At 37.7% G+C, this 19848-nt stretch overlaps 1 protein-coding gene across 13 annotated transcripts; it reads left to right on the plus strand.

Moving 5' to 3' along the window:
* The first annotated feature begins 174 nt into the window (after positions 1 to 174).
* LOC121734362 (protein groucho-like) lies at positions 175 to 19505 on the plus strand. Of its 13 annotated transcripts, none has more exons than XM_042124896.1 (18): positions 175 to 567; positions 653 to 750; positions 2154 to 2217; positions 2555 to 2599; positions 3818 to 3955; positions 4419 to 4451; positions 8400 to 8522; positions 9023 to 9139; positions 10261 to 10377; positions 10870 to 10923; positions 11542 to 11652; positions 12004 to 12125; positions 14592 to 14850; positions 15646 to 15825; positions 16417 to 16495; positions 17351 to 17515; positions 18501 to 18700; positions 19308 to 19505. In XM_042124896.1, the coding sequence occupies exons 1-18, from the start codon at positions 526 to 528 to the stop codon at positions 19413 to 19415; spliced, it is 2055 nt and encodes a 684-aa protein (XP_041980830.1). In that variant the 5' UTR covers positions 175 to 525; the 3' UTR covers positions 19416 to 19505. The 13 variants fall into 13 exon arrangements, with proteins under 13 accessions (XP_041980830.1, XP_041980835.1, XP_041980836.1 ...); XM_042124901.1 differs by having other exon boundaries at positions 10261 to 10362; XM_042124902.1 differs by having other exon boundaries at positions 10261 to 10350.
* The last annotated feature ends 343 nt before the right edge of the window (positions 19506 to 19848 follow it).

Raw genomic sequence — 19848 nt, forward strand, 5'->3', positions numbered from 1 at the left:
CATTGCCATAATGCCGCGGCCGCACATGCGTAGTGCTTCGTGCTTAGTTCACGAAACTTCGTACGATAGACGCAGGTGCGGCCCGGGCATAACTAATTTCTGATGTGGTTGCACTCTGTGGTATGCTCTGTGGCATTTGTTTGACAAGTGAAGTTTGAGCGGTGCCGAACTCCGAAGCGACGAAGTCAGCACTCAGCGAATTACCAAGTGAAGTTAGAAAATCGGAAATTGCAGCGTGGATTTTTAACTGTTGCATTTATTGTTTTTCACAAAAATAGTATCACTATTGAATTATTTTGTTATGTATTTGTGTAATAACTACAAATGGTTTCATTATGACTGATTATTTCCATGTTTTCGAACAAAGTTTGTGCCTATCATTGTCTGTAACGTTCACTTACGCGACAAGTGCATCATAGCGAAACCTATACATTATTTAGGAAAATGATCTCGTATGTGTCCAAAATTCATGGATCAAAAGAGATATATATTTGATTTTGTGTTAAATTTGTAAGAACACTTATCATGTATCCTACACAAGCTAGGCATCCGGCCGCCGCCGTTCGGGTAAGTTTTTTTTAATTTACTAATTGGCCATTGAAATGTTTAAGGATAAGTTTGCAAGTATTTCACTAATGTACCACTATTTTAGGGACCCCAACCGTCCTCTGGGCCGATAAAGTTTACAATCGCCGATACTTTAGAACGTATAAAGGAAGAATTTAATTTTTTACAAGCACAGTATCACTCGTAAGTATTTTTTATGTATTTGCACCTATCTTTATTGGTAAGAAAATAACGGATATTATTACATGTCCCAAAAATTCTAAAGTCTACATGTCGCTGTGTAGATTTCTTAAAGTATTAGATGCTAGCTAATTATTGTGACCTCAAAAACTACTTTCTCTTCATAGAATTTAGTAGTCAAAAAACTGCGTGTATTAAAAAAAAGAAAACAGTTTTCATCCACATTATAAATGCATGATTTATAATGTGGATGAAAAAAGTCATACCAAATCATAATATTGTGTTTAAATTAGCATGATGAGAGCAGATGACCATTTGTTTTAAGTACTTCAAGAAAAGGGATGGTGCTGCAACCTAGTCCATTCTGTATTAGTTTTAGTAGACTACTTACATAAGATAAAACAATAGAATTTCATTTTATGTTGTCCCACTTATATATAATTTTATTTGCATCATTGTCTCACACGGAGCTCATACAAAGAGGAGCTGGCCTAAGCAACTTTGCACTGCGATTTTCAACTAGGTCCTGACGTCATCATTGTGGGTGGGGCTTAAGTCAGTACACTTTCAGCGTTTGTCAGGTGCACACGTAACGAGACTCTCAAATTATGTTTTCTGCGTATTTAACAAGGAAAGGATGAAGTATTGTGTTTTACAATGTCGAAAACACTCAGACAGACGTTCTGATAATATAAATACCATCACATTTCATTTGGAAATAATTTTAAATGTAATTTAAATATAAAAGTTCTAGAACATTTCAGCTTTCAGCGTTAATTATACTACTTGACACTAGGTGGCCAAACTTTTGAAAGATAATACAGACTTAATGCTTAAAATTTTGCATAAGTTTATTACAATAATCATACTTGAATGCTGAAAACCGTTATACACTTAGTCATAAACACATTTAATAGCTAAAACCGTGATTATATAGCTTTTATTATTTTATTACTTATAAACCGCCATCTGTCGTCACTTATGATAACTATTTGAAACATAAAAAATATCCAGGGCCGTAGTACGTCCCATAATATTCAAGACAAAAAAACATCTAGTGTAAGATAGTTGAACTACGTAGTAACATCAACATCGACCTAAGCTAGTAGTTTTGCTTTTAGCCGATAGATGAAATATTGAGAAGTGGGCGGAGCTTGACACCCCCTTACCCCGCAAATTGTCACGTGTCGTTTCATAAGGAAACTTGATTACAATACCTCCTCTTAGTATTAGCTCCGTGTTGTCTCATCTAAAATTAACTTTCTCTGGTAGGTTTTTCCCTCTTGGGATAGAAGAAGGAAAACCTACTAAAGAAAATTACCATGCCACGGATGGAACCTTCTAAGAGAAACCCTGTTTCAAGTTACCATTTTTTAAACTAACAGAGTACCCAATTTTTTTTGCAGATTAAAGTTAGAATGCGAGAAACTGGCGAGCGAGAAAACAGAAATGCAAAGGCATTATGTTATGGTAATTACTTTCTGTTCATTTTCTTTCACACTACAATTACAAGTGTAGTTCTACTCTAGTTCTTCCCTATAAAAGTATTTTCAATGTTTTTGTTTCTTAAAAAACTGTTGATAAAGCGAAGTTGTTTCTATTCTGATTGTGATTGATAATTTTGTTTGCAATTTTTCTATATTTTATGCATAGTTATAACTGTTCTACTTTTTACTGGCTAGTGGCTATTTTATGCTAAATGCTGCTTATAAAAAAAAACCTTGCTACAGCCAAGTTAATTGAACAGTTGTTTAAAAAGTTAATATTCTATTTTCAAAATAGTAATTCATGATTTTTTCTATTGCAGTATTACGAAATGTCTTATGGACTAAATGTTGAAATGCACAAACAGGTGAGTCATAATTTTACTATGTTGAAACAACTATAAAATTATTTTTATTACATTTATGTTAATTACACAGATGTCTAGAAAACTTTAAACTTGTAAGCAAGCAAATATTTTTGTAATATCAGTTATTTTTATAAGAATGTATAAAATTCAGTAAATAAATTTACTTAATTATATACATTCTTTTTTAGGATTCCGTACCCAAAGGGTAAAAACGGGACCCTATTACTAAGATGTCTGTCCATCTGTCTGTCTGTCTGTAGGTCTCCAGGCTGTAACTCAAGAACCGCTATAGCGAAACTTCTGAAAATTGCACAGATTGTGTATATCTGTTGCCGCTATTACAACAAATACTAAAAACAAAATAAATTAAATATTTAAGGGGGCTTTAATTTTTGCTCGATATCAATAACTGCAACATGTGTAGGCACTTGAAATATTCACGAAATACTCAGTTGTATTTTTATCACTCAAGCCTCATGGAGACCTAGTAGGTTAAGCCCCAATTTCACCAACTGTTAGTGTTAACAGCTTGTTAAAATGTCAAGTCTTCTCTTTCATTCATAAGAAAAATGAAAGAGGTAACGTGATACTAATTCGAGCGTTAACTTTAACAGTTGTTGGTGAAATTGGGGCTAAATCTAGGTTTTCTACATTAGGTAAAAGTGATAAAAAAAAAAAGCGTTTTTTATTTTAGCGGTGGGTTCAGAAATGCAGCCATTTTAAAGCTATGATAAAGAAAATATATTCAGAAAATTACTTATTTAGGTGAATTATAACAACATTTTAGACAACAAGGACTAAGTTTAGTGCAACATAAAATATCTGCGAAGTTTAGTTAGGAACATATGAAGCTTTATTTTTTATATTTTAAAATGTCTTTGTATGGAAGCTTCTTTGGGGTATACAAACATATCACATACATACATATCTTAATTTGACAGATCTGATGACATTTCAATATTCAAAAATATATTTTTTCAACCCACCCTGTGAGAAATCTGATTTCTATACCATGATAACTAGACACATCACACATGTCGGAACTCGGAAGCCTATACAAGTTTAAACTCGAACGCTTTAAACACTCAAGCTTGTCGCGAGATCCCCTCTTCTCCTCCCTAACTATAACTTGACTTTTTGTCTCAATTTGAGAGTGACCTTTGTATTGAGGAATGCTGCCAAACATTTGTGCAAGTAAAAGATAAACTTTTTTTTCAGACGGAGATAGCAAAGAGGTTGAGTGCAATTATCGGTCAAGTGTTGCCGTTTCTTGCTCAAGAGCACCAGCAACAGGTGGCGTCTGCCGTTGAGAGAGCTAAGCAGGTCACTATGTCTGAACTTAATGCAATTATAGGGGTAAGTTGATGCTTTGTTTCAGTCAGAAGCAAGGTGGTGGTATCTGACAGTATCAACTAACTTATGCTTAAATAGTAAATGCCTAGCCCCTGATCAGTTTATCTAAAAACTAAATTTCAATTTAATGTTGCAACACTGAAAAAATTTCTGCCATTTGTCTACTTTTTTATTTTTGGCCCAGGAAAATTTTAGATTTATTAGAAACAAACATGAACTATGGTATTTACTTTTTATTCATATAGTACTACCCTTTATAATAACATAAAAATATAAGCAAATAATAAACCACATATAAAAGTAGTATTTGTGTATGTTTGTATTGAAACAATTCATAATCATATTATAACAAAATATGTCAAAAAGTTTGAATATTGGCAATTGAGAAGAAAGTTAGATGACATTCTTTTTTTTTTAATTTTGTTGTTGCGTATTTAAATATGGAATACTTTGATGTTGTTTGCAGCAACAGCAGCAACAAGGCCTGCAACAACTTCTTGTAAGTCAAAGGAAAATGTAGTTTTATATGTTTGTGATTAACATTCTGTAGTTTAGTTACTGCACTGGTTTTAATATTGTCACAATGAAATTTGACACAAGTTTTTGTTTTAAAGTGTATGATTATTATTGATTCTGATTGTATGTGTCTGTCAGTTATGATATAGTATACTGGCAATAACTTTATAATAATTTTTAATCTATTTAAATGAACAAATAATATCGACATTATTGTTGTAAATATATATTTTTTACTTTATACTTAACTTTATAATAAGGGACATTTGGATATGCACCCCGCATAAGGTTTATAACATTATAAATCTTATTGTTTTAGCAATAAGGCTATTTTGCTTTAAACCTTAGATCTGCAGGGCTAAAATGGTCACTTTGGAGAATCATATTATGAATCATAATATGATTCTTTTTTTTTTAAATCGGAAAATAGTCACTCTGCTTGCAATTCATGTCTAGTAATTTGTACTAATTTGACATTCGTCAATTCGACAGTTTTGACAATTCATTTGCAAAATTATTGAGAGGAATTGCTAAATGTGACAATTTTAGCCCCACTGTATCCCGTATTGTCCCCTACAAGTTTGTTAAACTTAGCACCATACTAACCTTTTTCTTAAACTATACTTAATTATTTATACTAAATTCGTTATAATTAATAAGAAAGTGTGTCTGCCTGTCTGTTACGACTTCACTTCTAAACCGTTGAACCTATTTTGCTGAAATTTTGTATGGATATACTTTGCGTCCTGGGAAAGGAAATAGGATAATTCTTATCCCGGAAAAATGTACGGTTCCTATGCGATAATCTAATTTTGGCGTTATCTAGTCTAATATAATAGAAGGACAATGGGGCTAGATGGGTTCGTCTATAGACAGGTCTCACATAACGAGTTGGTGGATTCCAGATAACTTTTATTGTAACAAGATAATTTGATTTTTTTTTAATAAAAACAAAAAAAAAGGCTGAATTTCTTTCTTTTCGACGACCAGACTTTAGAAAGTAGTTCAGTACGATCAATGAACTTTGAAGGTACTTTTTAAGGAGGTGGTGAAAGTGAATTTCCACCTTATAGATAAGAACAAAACTTTGCTTTACGCACTATTAATTACAACGGCTTAAACACAGTTTCTGATAAAACTTTTAATGTGAGAAGCAGGGCTAAGTTTATAAGTAATTTTGATGTTATTCGCATGCAATGCTACCCGCATGCCGTTAATGTGTACGCAAACATATACTAAAGAAAACTAAGTTGTTAGTACTTATAATCTTTGTTTTGGTGCAGTTATTATATAAGAAAGTTAGTTAAACCACAAAGTCTGTGCCACCAAATCATTATCTTTAAGCAAAAAAACATCTGAGCCGCTGTAGCACAACCAGCATCTAAGGGTCAATTTATACTAGCGCAGAGTCGAAGCGAAGCGAATTCCCAAAAACTGAACACAGAAAATGCAACCTTAACTCCAGAGCGTAACGCATACATTCAATCAGCGTTGGTCGGGCGCATCGACGCGAATTCGCGCGGATGCACGCGCCTTTTTAAATTCTCAGAAGTAATACACGTTAAGAGAATTCCACACCGCCGTTTTTACATACAAACGCTGTCCCCTGTTTCCTCCCTGGATAATTCCGGTAGAGTTATGATTTTTTTCCTGAATATCTATGGCCACTATTGACATGTCCCTATGTTTTCTTTTTTTTCATAATTTTATAATTAAAAAGATAAGAACGTCCAAAAACCCAAAAAAAAAATGGCAAGATTTTCCTCTGTTCAAACACCCAGAGAACAAAACTGGCTAGATTATACAAAAAATATAAAACATAGGAAAACAGCTCAAGCCTTGCTTTAATTCTTAATGAAAAAAATACTTAAATCGGTTAAGTTTTGGAGAAGGAATCAGCGGACAACGAATCGAAGATTTGCTGTTCCTTTATTAGGACTTTTGTCGTGTTGTCTCTATCGCGCTCTGCGGTGGGAGACTTGAGATTGGTGAGACAGCAATACATTTTCAAATACCTATTTTCAATTTCTCTCGCCCCTGGTGTATTCTCTTAAGAGGATACACCAGGGGCTAGAGAAATGAAAAAAAAGTACGTGTAATATCTATAGCTGTCTCCCTTACCTCAAGCCTATACCGCAGAACGCGATAGAGACAACTGCAGAAAATCCAGAAAATCAACGATTCGTTGTCCCCTGATTCCTTCTCCAAAACTTAACCGATTTAAGTACTTTTTTCATTAAAGATTAAAAAAAGGCTTGAGCTGAGTTCCTATGTTTTGCTTTTTTTTGTATAATCTAGCCAAATCTGTTTTCTGGACGTTTGAACACAGCGGAAAATCTGGCCATTTTTTTGGGTTTTTGAACGTTCATATCTTATTTAATAATTAAATTATGAAAAAAAAGAAAACATAGGGACATTGTATTAGTGGCCGTAGATATTCAGGAAAAAAATTATAACTCTACTAGCATTATCCAGGGAGGAAACAGGGGACAACGTTTGTATGGAAAAAAGGGCGGTGTGGACTCCTCTTAACGCTTTGGAGTTATGGTGGAATTTGTTATATTCAGTTTTAATAATTCGCTTCGATGCGCTTCGACTCTGCGCTAGTATAAATTGACCCTAACATATTATGATGTCATTCTGAAGCTTGGATGATTTTGATCACGGGGTCGGTGTGAAACAAATGTACAATGTGTCTTGATCATAAAGTTAATATACCTAGCGGAATAGAGCAATAATCTCGAGCTGTCAAACGTAACCAAAATTGGTTTTCATCTGTGTGAAAAATATGTCTACGTATACACTTACACAAGCATGATTGAACATGAATTCTATGAGATTAAATTGTCAACGTGCGGCACGTGCCGACTAGACGACAAAAAAAGAGTGCTGCTGTCATGTATCACACGTCTCTTTTTACCACGCAGTGTTACTGATAGTGACATCTCTTTTGCTCAGGCCTTTGTTTCTCTATTCCGCTAGGTATATAAACTTTATGGTCTTGATTCGAGACGACGTCTCATGACGTGACTGGCCACGGCTCAAAATACCCCGGTAGGGCTGTAATCCTTGATCATTACTATTATATTTTGATAGTGTGAGGCAGAGTGAGTCCAATGTCATGTCAGACTTATTACACGGTTTGTCATGTGCCAACTGCCATCTTTACTATTAAACTGTAGCTCCTCACAGCAAATAATGCGTCCCTGCAATATTATGTCATATTATACCCATTAAGGTTTGAACAAACCTACGCGACCAGGCGACTGCGAAGCGGGAGCGTCAATACAAAACACACATTTGACAAGTTATCAAATGTGTGTTTTGTATTGACGCTCCCGCTTCGCAGTCGCGTGGTCGCGTAGGTTTGGCCTAAGCCTTAACCATTACCGGGCGATATCTATAGTCAGATCCCAAAGCACTTTACTTCCACTTGTTCACGATTAACGCGTAATGCTGACACTTCACATGGCTATTCGTATTTGCTATTGGCTATCTGTTGCATTTGGCAAAATTATTGACGTATAAACTAACAAGCAAATAAAGGCAAATACGGCCTTCCACACACGGACGTCAAATACCAAACTTCTACTTGATTTTGTTTACTTGCCTATTTGATCCTTTTGATGTGCGTCAAAAACCGACAAAAGTACGGATACGTATAATTATTTGGTATTGGTCATATTTGTCAAATAGGCAAATAAGGCCAATAGGTACTTTGTCAAACATACCGTCTACACATGGTGGTTGGCGAATACATTTAATACGCAAATACGTACGAAGTGCCAGCATAAAATTATGGGCGTTATCGATAGTCAAATCCACCTTTTGATGTGCCATCTACAATTCTACACGATTAACTTGGTACTCGTCTATCTATAGTCAGTTTCGCCTCGTCACGTGTACACGATTAACTTGGTATTCCTCTCAGCAACAGATCCACGCGTCGGGGCTGCCGCACGGAGTCGCCGGGGGCGGAGCGCTGCTCGGCGGAGGCCTGATGTTCCCGGGGGCGCCGCCGCCGCACCTGCCCGCGCCCGCGCACAAGGTACAGGTCAGCGACAGAAACGCGACAGATCCATGCGGGTCCCAAGACAAATTTAGCTTGTCCCTCGAGCATCCCTGAGATCATGTCAATGGGTTTTGCGGTTGGATCCTGGCGACATAGGAGTTGCAGTGGTGACTGGTGGGCCAATTGCCCGTTAAAAATAAAAGCTGCTACAACAGCGTGAAAACAGCTGTTAAATCAATTGACTATAACGTCATCATGGCATACCGTCAAAGCAGGTGGGGTGGGTAAGTTTCACCAGGGTTCACCCCTGTATTGTCCAGTCTACCCATGCTACCTTCACTAATTATTGCTTCTCTTTTTGGCTTTTTGCGCTTACCGCTTACTCTAGTATACCTTACCTTACTCACCCTATAAAAGTTGTCACTTGTTACGTTTTGATCACAAACACCTATTCCCCCCTCCAGTTTCGCCAAGCGATAAAGTCACGTAGCCAATACTAAGAACCAACTTTAATATCCATTAAACTAATAATCTATGTTCAGGAGCTACCGCCGCCTGAGTCCAAGCCGCCGCTGTCGAGCGGGCCTCCCCCGCCGCACCCCGGTCAGCCGCCGCCCCGTGACGACGACCGCCTGGCCGCGAGAGCTATCGCCCAACAGGTGTGTGATCCTGGTACTATCAGAGAAGGGAAGGAGAAGCGACCTACGTAATTTGGTCGTGTTATGTCAAGCCCAGCCGACAGATCACAATTAACATTATATTGACATGCCGCCGTCCACCGAGAACGAGATTATTTTGGGCCGATAAAATGCTACTTTTGGACCTAGGATACATTGGTTTTACCGACCCTTGCTGCCGCTGCTTTGTAGTGCTGTAGAGGAAAATGAAACCTATAGCCTAGGACATGCGGGGCTAAAATGGTCACATTCAGCAATTCCTCTCAATCAATTCTGCAAATGAATTGTCAAAACTGTCAAAATGACAAATGTCAAATCAGTACAAAAATACAGAAATGAATTGCAAGCAGAGTTGCATTTAGCGATTTTAGAAAAATGAATCATATTATGATTCATATCATGATTCTTCAAAGGGACCATTTTAGTCCCAGTGACGGCGGTGGACAAACGGTCATAGGCGCCCCAAACAACACAATTAATCGGCCAAGTGTGAAACTGACTCGCTCATGAAGGATTCCGTACCGTTATAGAGAAAAAAAACCTAAAATTGTGTTTTTTGTATGGGAGCCCCCTTAATTATTAATATTATTTTGTTTTTAGTATTTGTTGTTATAGCGGCAACAGATATACACAATCTGTGAACATTTCAAAAGTCTAGCTATAGCGGTTCTTGAGATGCAGCCTGGAGACAGACATACTGACAGACAACAAAGTCTTAGTTAATAGGGTCCCGTTTTTACCCTTTGGGTACGCAACCCTAAAAAACATATGACATGTCAATAATATCTATTTTAGAGCGTGGCTATTGAATCTGAGGTCGTTGTTTCGATTCCCGCGTTGGAAACATGATTTTTCCAAGTTTTATTAGAACATTGCAGGCTGATTACCTGATTGCCTGACAAGTAAATCTCTCGTCCGTCCTACGGGATTATGAGAGTAAAGAAATAGAGAGTGCTCTTGTGTACTGCGCATACACTTGGTCACTATAAACGGCGTAACTGGCCTGGTTTCAATGAAGCCGGCCACCGTCACCGAAACTAGTTTGGAAGTTGTTATTATTATGTCTATGTAGTAACATCATTTTGTCATAAATTATTTTCCAGCAAAGGCGCTCCGTGTCCCCCCACGAACAAAAGTACAGACCCCGGTCAGCGGAGCCCGAACAAGAGGCGAAGCGCCGGAAGGAAGAGAAGGTACCCGGCCGTGTGAGTCTGTGTAGTGTATGTATGTTACTATAGGTGGTTGGTGTTAGCATGCGGGCTGATATAAATAATATTACTTTGTTACATAATAAAGCTGTATACGTGCCGTCTATTAATCCAAATGGAGCAGTCAAAATTTAAAAATATAACAAATTTTGGTATTGTACCATAGTACTCTTTCATCATATTTTGTGAAAGTTTTTTTTTTCGATTGGAGAATGTGGAGTGCAACTATTCTAAAGAGACGGCTTACCTATGGCTATATATATATATATATTACTCCTTGCAATGAATGTTTACAATAATCATAATAATATTAAATGAGTTATGACGTACCATGCGTCCGTTTTATTCGTTCCAACGAAACATATTTTGTGCTCATATTATAAAAAGGAATTTTTAACTGTTTTACATTAATTGTAATTTAGTCTTTACTAAGCTTTGCTTTTTAAATTTTTGCTGGTTTTTATTGTCATAGACATATTTAATGATTTTCTGTTTTTATTTTAGGACAGCGATGCTGAGAAGAGTGATCAAGATCTCGTCGTAGATGTAGCGAACGAGGTGAGGAATCTCTGTGAACTGATAATGAATCAGGTCCCTAAAAATTTGTTTCAATCTTTGGGATAGTAGTTATCTCTATCTATGATTTTATATTTTTAGTTTAAATACTTAAATACAAGCAAAATAGATTAATTGTATACAGTGTTTATACGCAGTGCTGCCGTTGCGTTGTTTTACATACAGATAACCCAGGTGTCCACACGGGCGCTGCGTCATCGCAGCGTTATTACGAAGCAGTCTTAACGTCAACACCCCCTCCCGCTTCGTCTCGGGAGCTGCTGTCCGTCATGTGTGCGTTGCGCGCTGCTGTCACGACGCAGCGCGCCGTGTGAACACCTTGGTTATTTGTATGTAAAACAACGCAACGGCAGCGCTGCGTCGACACAACGCTGACGAAACGCGCCGTGTGGACTGGCTCTTCTTACGGTCAATTTAGACCGCAACGCGACGCGTTGATGCATTCCTAAAATTTGTATGGATTTAACAGATTTGTAAGACGTCTCACACAATTGAATTGTCAGTTCAATACAAATTTAGACATGCGTCTACGCATCGAGTTGTGGTCTGAATTGACTGTTAGTTTCGTAATCAGTCGCTGAGTTTAGCCAACGCTTTCAGGAGGAGCGTGGTTCCCCCAGCGCTCGCACGGAAGAGAGAACAGAGAACGGCCCGAGGCCGCCTTCGCGCTCCGGTTCGAGCTCAAGCCGGTCCACGCCGAAGAGCAAAGATGTGAGTGAGATAGGTGAACGACTGTCTCTGTCTAACTTTATTTATTCCTTTTCAATGCATTTTTAGTGTTCCATGCCCAAAGGGGGAAAAACGGGACCCTATTACTATGACTTCGCTGTCTGTCCGTCTATCTCCAGGCTGTTTCTGAGAGAAAATTTGAATCCGGCATGATATCATGTAGATGTGCCAACATATTGAACTGGCGAGACACAACGTGTGACGTACCTACGTAAACCTAGTTGTGTCTTCAGAAGCTCTTTAATATCCTAATGCCATTGTTAGTCCTGTAATCTGTAGTATAGTTTTATCTGTTATATATATTGCTAAAATTGTTTTTTTTTTTCATTTCAGGATAAGCCCGGCACGCCCGGCGCGAAGACCCGCGCGCCGACGCCGACGGGTCGCTACGGGTTCCCATACTCGTACCGCGCGCCCTACGAGCCGCCGCGCAACGGGTTACCGCCCGCCAAACCGTAATTTGTTTTTTTTTATTTGTAATTGACGCACGGGACTAAAGCCGCACGGCGGAAATAAAAAAAAATATTAAAAAATCTTGAAAAAAGTGGCAATATACAGGCTGTAACAAAACTAAGTGATAATACTTTAAGGTGTGTATGAATCCCGTGTATACCCTATACATATATTTGTAAAAGTAGCAGCGCTGAAAGAGCAAATAATATTTTCACTTTTGTTTAGAAAAACTCGTGACGTTACGTATTTTACACACGTAAAAAAATATCCAATTTAATTTTCTGTGTGCGGCTTTAGTCGTCCTTGTAAATCCCATAATACATAATCGGTAAAGGCAATCGTGCTAGTTACGAAGACCTGTGAAATTATTTCTTTTTAATAAAAGAAAGCAAAGCACGCTTGTTTTTTCTGTTATTCCCTAATGGGAACAAACATTGTAAATGTCAAGTGACGTGCCATATTTTTTAAATTCGTTGGCGTGGCATAGACATAAGCATTCCCGCGATTTTTTATCATTACATGGCTGTATAATTGAATATCTAATGTTATATACTAATCTGCCAGCTTTCATTCATAAATACAAAGGTTCTTCACTTTACTAAACTAACAACTTTCAATCACCATTTAAAACATGTTTGTTGGCTTTGTTTCTTTTTATTTGTCACTGGTCTATTCGCGTTAAATTTATTATCTGCGAAAAGACTGACATGACGCTTTATATGGACCCACCAGGATGTTTTAGCGCGTGGATGACATTGTCATGAGAGCTCGGATGACAATGACATGGAAATTATGTAGCCCAAAATTACAACAGAGTTAATTCATTCTTTGGCGACAGCCGACATGCAAAATTAAACTTGGATGACATTGACAGGAGATTGACAAATATTTTCAGGTGACATTTTGCAATATAACGGCATAAGGTCTGATTTTCCCTCCCTAAAACATTCTTGTAAGCCATCATGGGTGTTAAATATTATTTTTTTTAACTTAATGTTATGTGAAATTCTTGTATGTACAAAGAGTTGCCATGTTTTAGTGTCTATGTAAAAAGTGTTTTGTAAATAAATGTTTATTTCTTTACAATATGTGTTTATGTCTATTTTTCTGTTTGCTTATATGAATATATAAGTAATAATATACTAACCAGAATAGCCTTAAACTAACCCCTAACAAGCCAATAAGTAGATTGATTATATCATGAATTGGTATGGTAGTTGGTAATTTTAAAATTAATTTTCATAAGTAAACCAGCGAAAGCAAAAATAATTAAGCTGAACAGAAAAACATACATTGGAAAACATTAGCACAACTCTTAAAAAGAAAATGTTTACAAATTTTCATTGCGATATTCATTTCTGGTGTTGGAATTTGTAAATTATAATATTTTCTGATTATAATTTACAAATTCCTTGATAAAAACGTCTTATAATATTTTCTGCATCAATTGAAAAAATGTTGACCTAAATATTAAAAAGAAACAACGTTAAACTAAGATATTTTAAATAAAACAACGAAGTTTAAGATATAAAAAGATATAGTCTATTTTTTCAGTTTTTTGTTGGCGTGGTTCTCCTAGATTATGGTAAAGTATCAATGAATTAAAGCATTATAAGCAATACTAGTAAGATATATTGAGAGTACTAGCAAATAAATGTGACAGACCCATTACTAACGGCAACTGACAGATCTGCTGTCTGACGTCAAACGACAGCATTATCTTGCATCTAACTCTGTCACTTAGCAGTTTGTGACTTGTTACATCGGTATGCACACATCTTAATGATAAAAAAATAAAGACCTGATTGATTAAGAATGCATGCAATACGATGGCATATTATAGATAATTCGCTATGAAAAGGCACTAGAATTATGATGTTGATACTGTGTTTACAATAAGCCAATTTATTCGTATTATACGCATAATTAACTCCTTTTGCGAATCGAAAATTAAGCTACCTTGCATTATCAAGAATTCAAATAATCCATCATGCTTGTTATTAATATAAGGACCCCCACACATAATTACGAATTCGCATGTAATTTTTATTATAAGATTTGTCGCAGATATTTGCGATTCAAATTCGCAGTTATGTGTGGGGAGCTCTTAATAAGCCATTTAATCATAGTATGAACAATTCACTACCTTCTTAACCGATTAGGCTGCCTTCACATTAAGTGACCACTAGTGCGGCGGCCGCGCTACTGAATGTGAATGTAGTCTAAGACCCATAAGTATTGCTCTCAATAATTAATTCCAATACTTTTTCCATCGCATACTTCTACCTTAAAGCAAATAGATCAATAAGTATTGCTAATTGTAGCCGTACACTTATTACTTTACCAGACCTTCACTAGTCACTACATAGAGCAAAGTCTTTCGAGCCACTCTGACATTGGCAATTTACCGAGTCGGCCATTTTTAAAGAAGAAGAAGTATTGCTAATGATAATTAATTCTTTCCACAGCGCATACTCATTCCACACATGCGGCGGGCCGCTCCAACCGGTTCCGTTTCCGGCGGACGCGTTAACCGCACCGGGGGTTCCCCGGGGTGCGCGACAGGCGGCGACGTTACCGCACGGGGAGGTTGTATGTGCGGTCGCCCTGTCGCTGACTGGCACGGCTCGGTACGCGTACACCGGCGGAAAAGGGTGTGTGAAGCTATGGGATATAACCAATCCGGGCGCCCCGGGTTTGGAACCACTGGCGCAGTTGGATTGCTTGGTGAGTTTGTTATTTATAAAAAAGATAGGTGTGTTAATTTAATTAACACACAGAATAGTATATTTTCCCTGTTGGCCGACAAAACTAGTCAGTTTACAAAGTCCATACTGATTGAATCTTAAATTAAGAATTAGGAATTGTGTTCATTGTTGTACCATTCTTCTCAATTTATTTAGTCATACCCTTGACTGTTTAATAATTACTGTAATCTACATACAGTCCTATAAGAATATTTGGCGCTTTACCAGAATCACAACTAACGCCGCGATATTGGAAAGTATCCCTCGAAAAACCGCTTTTACATTCTCCTTCATTAGTAACCAAATATCATTTTGAAGTGGCCGAATCAAGAGCAAAATTTTTGAAATACAGCTGTTTGTTTACCTCCCTGACGATATCATAAAATCGCAACAATATAATTTCTGGCTTTCTACAATTTTTAAATTTTATACGTGGGAGAGCCATGCTTCGGCACGAATGGGCCGGCTCGACCGGATAAATACCACGTTCTCACAGAAAACCGACGTGAAACAGCGCTTGCGCTGTGTTTCGCCGAGTGAGTGAGTTTACCGGAGGCCCAATCCCCTAACCCCTACCCTATTCCCTTCCCTACCCTCAACTATTCCCTTCCCTTCCCTTCTCTATTACCCTATTCCCTCTTAAAAGGCCGGCAACGCACTTGCAGCTCTTCTGATGCTGCGAGTGTCCATGGGCGACGGAAGTTGCTTTCCATCAGGTGACCCGTTTGCTCGTTTGCCCCCTTATTTCATAAAAAAAAAAAAAATGTGTTTTCAGCAACGTGACAACTACATCAGATCAGTGAAGCTGCTACCCGACGGGCGGACGTTGTTAGTTGGAGGCGAGGCGTCCAATCTCTCTATATGGGAGTTGGGTGGCCCCACGCCTAGAATGCGCGCCGAACTAACTTCTACGGCGCCTGCTTGTTACGCGCTTGCTATTAGCCCGGATTCCAAGGTACTTGTCTGTGGATGCTATATTTTATAGTCTATGGACCCTACATGGCTTTGTCTATGGACGCTTGATTTGGAGTAAACGCGTTCAACCTCTCTTTATGGGAGTTAGGCCCACGCCTAGAACTCGCGCCAAACTGACTTCTACGGCGCCTGCTTGCTACGCGCTAGCTATTAGCCCGGATTCTAAGGTAATTGTCTGTGGATGATACTTTGTCTATGAATGATTATAAGGTATAACTTTGTCTGTGAACGTTTAAGTTGGCAACAAAAGTACTGTCTCTTCTACATCTGTGTGCTACGCGCTAGCTATTAGCCCGGATATCTTTCGATAATTCCAAAGTCTTTGGATAACTTGTCTATGGATAATTCTTACTTTGTCTATGGATGATTCTAAGTTTTTCTATGGACACTTAAGTGTGTAATGAAATGTCTAATTACAATCTACATGGGAGTTGATGTGTCCCACACGGTCCCACATGGGTTCTATCCTTGATTCAAAATTCAAAGTCTATGTTCTAGCGAAATCATAGCTTGTTGGAGTTTACTTTATGGTATAAAGTCATTATCTTATACTATTATGCTTTCTTTGCAGGTCTGCTTCAGTTGCTGTTCAGACGGTAACATAGCTGTATGGGACCTGCACAATCAGACGTTAGTTAGGCAATTCCAAGGTATGTTTTTATAAGATAAAACGTCCGATTTACTATTTGTCTCTTTCGCTCGTGAACGAAAATATTTCTAACTCTTATATCAAGTTTCAAAACGATTTACAAATATTTTGTGCAGGAATGAAAACGGCAAATAGTTTTTTTTCATAGAATGTTAGAAAAGGCATTCCATACAATCGTCAGCGCGAAAATGTGTCACCCTCGAAATGAGTGAGCTCACTCATCTGAGAGCAGTGTGCCTTAGGACGCGGTAACAGCCGGACGTGTTTAATTAATTAATTACCGCGTGGTTTTTCGCTACATATCGCTCCAGAATGCCGTCATGTGCCTTCCGACAGTGCAGTAACAAAACGAAGAATACAAATAAAGCCAAAGGTGTAATATTTCACACGTAATTACTAAGATTTTATTAATATTTCAATTATTGTCTTCTCAAGGCGAAGCTTAAAATGAGCGAAAGAGAAAGTAGTATATGATATTACTGTAAGACAAAAAAGGACGACAATATTTTCTCGATTCGATTAAAGCGTAAAATGAGCGAAAGAGAAAGTAGTATATGCTATTACTGTAAGACAAAAAAAAGTATGACAATATTTTCTCGATGCACATTTTGCATGCAAAAACATTGCTACAGTTTTGACGGCATACGTCGTATCTAAGTATTTTGATATCGTTGGTTATTTTAAGAATTTCTACTCATAACGCAACCAGATCATAGTCATTTAGTGAAAATTATTTTGTCACCTATAGGGAGTCGGACGCGTCATGACTCATGTAACATGTTATAATCTGTGGCAATGATTATTTTGTTCCATTTTTCAATTAATTATTTAAAACATTTATTATGTTGTATCGCAGGTCACACGGACGGCGCGTCCTGTATCGACATCAGTCCGGACGGTACGCGGCTTTGGACGGGCGGGCTCGACAATACTGTCCGATCCTGGGACTTGCGGGAAGGACGCCAGCTACACCAGCACGACTTCTCTAGCCAGATATTCTCGCTAGGATATTGTCCGACAGGTTAGTATTGTTAAATGTAGCATTATACTCGAAGTTTACGGTCTAAGGTAAACCTAACGATAACCTATATAATTCATAGGACAACCAACGATATTTGATCGGGTTACGTCTAATTCGTTTGAGAGATGGATTTAAGTGCTTGTTTATACACAGCGGTAAGCGCGCAGTTTACCCCTCTAGTCTACAGACGCAGAACAAATGCGAAACCATTTACTGTCTCATCTGCCACACGACAATGCGTTATATTGCATTTCGCTCTATTCCTGTTTTGCATTTGTTTCGCCCCGAATTCGCAGCGAACTGCATCTGTGGGCTAGAGGCGTTAAACCCGCGCGTTCTAACCGTTCGCAGATTATTACGAAGGCGTTGTATTAGAACGTTCACGCTTAACCGCTCGGTTTCTGCAAGGGAACCGTGCGGTTCCCGCTGTGTCTGAACAACCACTAAATGTCAATGGTGGTTTTGCGTAATTTGGTCCCGTTATGTAGATAATATGTCAATCGTGATCTGTCGGAAGGCCTGACATAACCTGACCATATTATGATGTAAGCCTGCCTATGAATAAGTTTCTCTAATAGTACACAGTTACGCTTTAAGTAGTGTAACTGTTTTTGTTCGATTATGTATGAAAAATATTAAAGAACAGTGTGTGTGACCTACGAATAATGAAAACCAAAGAAGAGTAACTGTGTCAAAAAATTTGTCCACGAGTCTACAAAATGTAACCCGAATACATGCATACTTTATGCATGTATTCGGTACACAATTTTGTGTAAATAATATAGAAGTAGCAATTAATGTCAACGGCTTTATTCCGTAAATTTGAGAGTTAGTGTTTGGTTGCTATTGCCATATTTTAGTGTATGAAAAGGAACCAAATTCAAAACAGTTCAAGTATGGGAGTTACGTTTCCTTAGTTCTTATTATTCGTAGGTTGTAACATCTACTTCCATCATATTCATATTGCAAGTTATACACATTCCAGGGTCCTGGCTAGCAGTTGGCATGGAGAATTCCCACGTCGAAGTGCTCCACGCGGGCAAGCCGGACCGCTACCAGCTGGTGCTGCACGAGTCCTGCGTGCTGTCCCTCAAGTTCGCGCAGTGCGGGAAGTGGTTCGTGTCGACGGGGAAGGATAACTTGCTGAACGCGTGGCGGACGCCTTACGGCGCGAGCATATTCCAGGTTTGACAGTTGACAGATTGTTTTTTTTTATTGTGGGATGTCGTAGCAAAGATCTGGTTTGGAAGGTTTTTTAAGATATAATTTAGATGTAGAGTTGAGAAAATAGGTTGATCTTCACCTGCACAATAATGTTCATCTGCCTCTAGCAAGTACTTATGGAGAGATAGCAATAATCATGTGTATTGTGAAAGCAAGAAGTAGCATACTAATTTCGTCGCAGTTTGGGTGTGAGTTTTAAGTTTAATTGGAAGTGTAATCTTCCAATTAAACTTAAAAGTCCGTCAAGAAAGTGAAGAAATTAAAAAGTGGCAACATCGTAGTGTCATCCCTTTTTTCTTAGATTGATTTAAAAGGGATGACACTATGATGTTGCAACTTTTTAATTTCTTCACTTTATTGACATACTTTAAATAGACAGTATCTCAGTGATCCTAATAATGTTATAATTTTTCACATTCAGAAATACCTAAGTGTCATTTGTTTGAGTTGTTGATAAAGCACAAAAAGTGGTTAAGAAGAAAATATACTTTTAAGACATAGACTTTGATATAAGTAATATTTTTGTTTTGTAATTGTCTTTACATTAAAATATTGTTTTTTGTTTCAGTCCAAGGAATCATCATCGGTGCTCAGTTGTGATATATCAGCGGACGATAAGTACATAGTGACGGGTTCAGGGGACAAAAAAGCGACAGTGTACGAAGTGATGTACTAGGACAAGTGAAGTGAAGTGATAATCTCAATCGGCAATAACTATAAAGTTAATGAGGGTAAAAGTGAGGAAATAAATTGTAATTTTATTTTATGTTTGTTTTTTATTTGCCCTTATTTTATACAAAAATACTATAGTAAATCCCTACAGTAGAATAATAATGAGCCTTCACCTATGGATTGCTTTCTACAAAAGTAACATACGGTAACATTTTTGTAGCGGCGTGTGATTTGCTACATATACAGGCTCGAAAAAACTCGAACTACTAAGGCCTATGGTGAATTTTGAAATAATAACAACGTATATTCTTAGCGTATCAAAAAAATGTATTCTAGCGCAAAAGTTACAATATTCTAGGATAGGGGGGTAGGAACAATTAGCCAATAGGCGACGCGTACGTGTATCGTTTCGTATATCACGACATTTTCGCGCACTA

The sequence above is a fragment of the Aricia agestis genome, chromosome 15, assembly GCF_905147365.1.
Source record: "Aricia agestis chromosome 15, ilAriAges1.1, whole genome shotgun sequence".
Taxonomy (NCBI): domain Eukaryota; kingdom Metazoa; phylum Arthropoda; class Insecta; order Lepidoptera; family Lycaenidae; genus Aricia; species Aricia agestis.

What these genes read in the sequence shown, in the direction of transcription:
- LOC121734362 (XM_042124896.1), top strand. Translation starts at nt 526, where the DNA reads ATGTATCCTACACAAGCTAGGCATCCGGCCGCCGCCGTTCGG. An exon ending in CGCCCGCGCACAAGGTACAG is followed by an intron (nt 8,523 to 9,022) that starts GTCAGCGACAGA and finishes ATCTATGTTCAG; the next exon opens with GAGCTACCGCCGCCTGAGTC. An exon ending in ACGGCGCGAGCATATTCCAG is followed by an intron (nt 18,701 to 19,307) that starts GTTTGACAGTTG and finishes TTTTTGTTTCAG; the next exon opens with TCCAAGGAATCATCATCGGT.